The 6,000-nt window shown below is 36.0% G+C and overlaps 1 protein-coding gene across 1 annotated transcript in view; it reads left to right on the forward strand.

Moving 5' to 3' along the window:
• Positions 1–5,342, forward strand: part of LOC136172992 (phospholipid scramblase 2-like) — a 43,447-nt gene extending 38,105 nt beyond the window's left edge. The window contains exons 6-7 of the mRNA XM_065942136.1: positions 2,633–2,794; positions 5,283–5,342. Coding sequence (XP_065798208.1) covers positions 2,633–2,794; positions 5,283–5,342 — 222 coding nt within the window. The remainder of the gene's footprint in view (positions 1–2,632; positions 2,795–5,282) is intronic.
• Positions 5,343–6,000: the final 658 nt, after the last annotated feature.

Raw genomic sequence — 6,000 nt, forward strand, 5'->3', positions numbered from 1 at the left:
TCGAGTTGTTGAAGCCATCCAACCATCTCACCCTCTGTCCTCCCTTTCTCCTCCTGCCTTTAATCTTTCCCAGTATCAGGGTCTTTTCCAATGAAGCAGTTCTTCACATCAAAGTATTGGAGCTTCAGCTTCAGTATCAGTCTTTCCAATGAATATTCAGGACTGATTTCCTTTAGGATTGACTGGTGGCATTTCCTTGTAGTGCAAGTGACTCTCAGGAGTCTTCTCCAAAACTACAGTGCAAAAGCATCAATTCTTTGGTGCTCAGCTTTCTTTGTGGTCCAACTCTCACATCCATACATGACTACTGGAAAAGTTAGGTTTGACTAGATGGACCTTTGTTGTCAAAGTAATGTCTCTGCTTTTTAATATGCTGTCTAGGTTGGCCAAAGCTTTACTTCCTAGGAGCAATTGTCTTTTAATTTCATGGCTGCAGTCACCATCTGCAGTGATTCTGGAACCCCCAAAAATAAAATCTGTCACTGTTTCCACATCTATTTGCCATGAAGAGATGGGACCAGCTGACATGATCTTCGTTTTCTGAATGCTGAGTTTTAAGTCAGTTTTTTCACTTTCCTCTTTTACTTTCATCAAGAGTATCTTTAATTCCTCTTTGCTTTCTGCCATAAGGTGGTGTCATCAGCATATCTGAGGTTATTTCTTCTGGCAATCTTGATTTCAGCTTGTGCTTCATCCAGCCCAGCATTTCACATAATGTACTCAGCATATAAATTAAATAAGCAGGGTGGCAATTTACAGCCTTGATGTACTCCTTTCCCAATTTGGAACCAGTCCATTGTTCCATGTCCGGTTCTAACTGTTACTTCTTAGCTATATACAGATTTCGCAGGAGACAGGAAACATGGTCTGGTATTCCCATCTCTTGAAGAATTTCCCACAGTTTGCTGTGATCCACACACTCAAAGTCTTTGGTGTTGTCAATAAGGCAAAATAGAAGTTTTTCTGGAATTCTCTTGATTTTTCTACGATCCGACAAATGCTGTCAATCTGATCTCTGTATCCTCTGCCTTTCTAAATCCAGCTTGAACATCTGGAAGTTCTGGGTTCATGTACTGTTGAAGCCTGGCTTGGAGAATTTTGAGTATTATTTTTGCTAGCGTGTGAGAGAAGTGCAATAGTGCCGTAGTCTGAACATTCTTTGGCATTGCCCTTCTTTGGGACTGGAATGAAAACTGACCTTTTCTAGTCTTGTGGCCACTGTTGAGTTTTCCAAATATGCTGGCATATTGAGTACAGCACTTTCACAGCATCATCTTTCAGGATTTGAAATAGATCAACTGGAATTCCATCACCTCCATTACCTTTGTTTGTAGTGATGCTTCCTAAGGCCCACTTGACTTCACATTCCAGGATATCTGGCTCTAGGTGAGTAATCACCCCATCATGGTTATATGGGTCATTAAGATCTTTTTTTGCATAGTTCTTCAGTATATTCTTGCCACCTCTTCTTAATATCTTCTGCTCTGTTAGGTCCCTACCATTTCTGTCCTTTATTGTGCCTATCATTGCATGAAATGTTCTCTTGGTATCTCTAATTTTCTTGAAGAGATCTCTAGTCTTTCCCATCCTATAGTTTTCCTCTATTTCTTTGCACTGACCACTGAGGAAGGCTTTCTTATCTCTCCTTGCTATTCTTTGAACTTTGCCTTCAGATGAGTATATCTTTCCTTTTCTTCTTTGCCTTTCACTTCTCTTCTTTTCTCAGCTATTTGTAAGGCTTCCTCAGACAACCATCTTGCCTTTTTGCATTTCTTTTTCTTGGGGATGGTCTTGATCACCACCTCCTTTACAATGTCACGAATCTCTGTCCATAGATCATCTTGCCTTTTTGCATTTCTTTTTCTTGGGGATGGTCTTAATAACCACCTCCCCTACAATGTCACAAATCTCTGTCCATAGATCTTTTGGCACTCTGTCAGATATAATCCCTTGAATCTATTTGTCACTTCCACTGTATTATCATAAGGGTTTTAATTTAGGTCATATTTGAATGGTCTAGTGGTTTTCCCTATTTTCTTCCATTTAATTCTGAATTTTGCAATAAGGTATTCATGATTCCATCAAGTTACTTATTGGTTACTTTACTTCATTCAAAATTGCCAGTCCTCTTTTCCAGGCTCTTGGCATTTCACATTTTCCTACTGACAGTGGGCGATAATGGGGCCTCGCATCATGTCTAAAGACTTAGCCTAAGTCAGCTCTTTGTCACTGTCTTAAAACTCAATTCAGATGGGAGTTTCACGTACGACCTTCCTGATGGCTTCTAGAAATTTCATCAAAGAAACATTTCACTCACTTTATGGCTGTATCTTTTCTTGTTTAACTTTTATTTGGGATCAATTCCAACTCATTTATTACTGTCTGTCTTAATGTAAAATAAAAAATATTAAAATATTTTAGCAAAGCTATTTTCATAGAGGTTCTTTACAGCAAAGAAACAGTTTTCTGAATTATCTGTGTGTGTGTATCTATATGCATCTAATAAGTGATATAATTTTCAAAGTTTGTTATGCCCCATAAGGTTAATAGAGTATTTGTTATATTCCAAGTTTACAGGTAGTTTTATTTTTATTTTCTAGAATTCTTTAAGACTTCTGTTCTTCCAATCTAGATTAAATCTCTTGATGGAAAAAATGTGGTTGGCAAGATTTCTAAGCAGTTTACTGGAATTGTGAGAGAAATATTCACAAGCTACAGTAACTTTGACATTCAGTTCTCTTCAGACATTGATGTGAAAATGAAAGCTGTGATACTTGGCGCATGTTTCCTCATAGTAAGTTTTATTCTTGCTGAACTTCAGTCTATACTGAAGGTGATTTTCTAGTATCATTCTGAAATTACTTACTAAATTTCACATTTTAAAAGTGATCTTAAACTCACAGATTTTATTCAAAGGGGTGACATTTTATCCTTGCTCTGATGTTTCATTTTTTCCTGATACTGTGGATTCACAGGTGACTAGCCTTCTCTGGAAAGTCAACTCAATTTCATATGTCAATATATGGACCTTATGTGTTAAGGAGAGGCCCTGATCTTTGGGGCTTGTATTTAAAAAAAAAAAATTAAAATTCATGCTTTGAGGAATACTTTAAATAAGGGCTTAAAATGGCATAAATTCAGTGAAATAGGGAGAATTCCTCTTGATTCACTATTAAATAATCTAGTGTAAATTGTAATCTGCAACAAGAGTATATTGTCAATTAAGCAATTAGATAAAAGTGCAAATTGAGAGGAAATACATGGGATAGAGCAATGATTCTGAACTTGTCTTCACATTAAATCACCTAGAAAAATTTCAGAAACCCCAAGTACCAAATCATACCCTGAGTTCAATTAAATCAGAATTTCAGAATCAGAAGTTTTGTATGATTCTACATCCAGTCAAAATTAAAGATATCTGAGACAGAATAATAATTTTTACCCTTAATGACTCAATGAACATGAGTTTGAACAAGCTCCGGGAGATGGTGAAGGACAGGAAAACACGGCAAGCTACAGTTCATGGGGTTGCAAAGAGACAGACATGACTAATTGACTGAACACCACCACCACCAGGGAAATCCAGTGGTATGATTAAGATGTGAGTTAACCTGTCTCTAAAAGACCTTTAAGGATTAAGCAACACTTTCTACAGACTGGTAACTCATTGAAAATGGTTTTGTTAATTGACTGGTTTTAAATAGGCATAATAGGCTATTATTTAAATAGGCTGATTTTATTTTTCTGGGCTCCAAAATCACTGCAGATGGTGAGTGCAGCCATGAAATTAAAAGACGCTTACTCCTTGGAAGGAAAGTTATGACCAACCTAGACAGCATATTAACAAGCAGAGACATTACTTTGTCAATAAAAGTCAGTCTAGTCAAGGCTATGGTTTTTCCAGTGGTCATGTATGGATGTGAGAGTTGGACTATAAAGAAAGCTGAGTGCAGAAGAACTGACGCTTTTGAACTGTGGTGTTGGAGAAGACTCTTGAGAGTCCCTTGGACTGCAAGGAGATCCAACCAGTCCATCCTAAAGGAGATCAGTCCTGGGTGTTCACTGGAAGGACTGATGCTGAAACTGAAACTCTGATACTTTGACCACCTGATGCGAAGAGCTGACTCACTGGAAAAGACCCTGATGCTGGGAAAGATTGAAGGCAGGAGAACGGGACAACAGAGGATGAGATGGTTGGATGGCATCACCGACTCAATGGACATGGATTTGGGTGGACTCTGGGAGTTGGTGATGGACAGGGAGGCCTAGTGTGCTGTGTTGCGGTTCACGGGGTCTCAAAGAGTCAGACACGACTGAGCGATTGAACTAAACTGAACTGAAATAGGCATAAATAAAATAGCTATAAATCCAAATTTTAGAAATATAAATCCTGTTGTCTATGTGAACAATGAATTTGAGGGGTAAAAGTACAATAGTATAATTACTACTGTCTTGCAACAAGTATTAAATTATTTCTATTAAAGGAACAAAAAAAATAATAGATATGAGAGAAATAAATTTCATAGGATTTGGCTAAAGTTATAGGGAAGGGAGTTCTGCATAGACACTGATGGAGTTGAACAACCTGGAAAACACAGTAATTAAATTTGGAAGACAAATCATGAAACTGACACAAAAACTTCTAAGGTGCATTCTGACTCTTTAGATGGCCATCATTTTTATGGGAAAAAAAATCTAAAAATTATATATGCAACGCTCAACACAAGTTATACTGCAAGAGAAGGACTACAAAAAGTTGGGGAAGAAAAACTGAAAGAAGATTTAACGGAGACTATAAAAAGTGAAATATAGAGAAATTGCATGTGTATGCTCAGTCATGTTCAACTTTTTGTGATTCTGTGGACTCTAGCCCCCCAGGCTCCTCTGCCCATGGGATTTTCCAAGCAAGAACAATGGGGTGGGGTGTGATGTCCTACTCCGGGAGATCTTCCCAACCTAGGGATCAAACCTGAGTCTCCTACATTTGTAGGCAGATTCCTTACCACCATGCCACCCAGGAAGCCACATAGAGAAATTACCAAAGAGTAATTAAATTCATGCAGGTATCAATACATGAATGAATTATAGGGCATAACTATATTAAAATAGAAAACTGGAGGTACACTTATGCAGCCATAGACTTCACCTGATTTATTGTTTATAGTTAATTTTTCTTGTTTAACAGCTATATTAGTGTTTTATCAGATCCCATAGAATTTCTGTACCAGAGAATTATATATGTTTTGCTTCTGAATATTCTTCTCTGCATTTTTTAAATTTAGGACTTCATGTTTTATGAAAGTAAGAGATGCGCTAAGTTTTTGGCACTAACACCTTTTTAACAAGCTCACAAAAGTCTCTCATAAAAGAAAATTTGGTATCTATACTCAGTGGGACTATGAAAAGGAAAACTCAGTGTTTTTTACCTTTAAAGTATTATACCATGTCTGAAATCCTCTGTGAATCCTGTGGTCCAGGTATGTGATCTTGTGTCAAAACTATATAGTTTATTTTCTGTTCACTGACTTATGGTTTTACACATTTTCTTTAAACATTCATCATATATTTGAAAGAAACTATTTTGGACATTTTACCTTTAGACATGAATCTTTTTATGAAAAACTGCTTTGAATTATAGTCTGTTTTTTCCATTTTATAGCAAAAATTAAAGACTTAATTATAATATGAAATATTTGTAATTAAATCTAGTTTTTTATATGCAACAACTAATGTTACTCTGCAAATACTGTATATTCAAAAGTTAACATTAATATATACTAAATTTCCTTTATAATTATGTTTAAATAATACTTAATATGCATATTATTAAGGAAAAGTAAAATTTGTATTTGTTTTATAGCAGTTCACTTTATATAAACTTCACCTATAATCTAACCTGCTACTATAAATAAGACATTAACTGGAATATAAATTACCAATTTTTAATAGTTTTCAGTACAAAGAAAGATATGACTCTTTCCCAAACACAGATACATTAAA

Source organism: Muntiacus reevesi, chromosome 8 (assembly GCF_963930625.1).
Source record: "Muntiacus reevesi chromosome 8, mMunRee1.1, whole genome shotgun sequence".
NCBI lineage: Eukaryota > Metazoa > Chordata > Mammalia > Artiodactyla > Cervidae > Muntiacus > Muntiacus reevesi.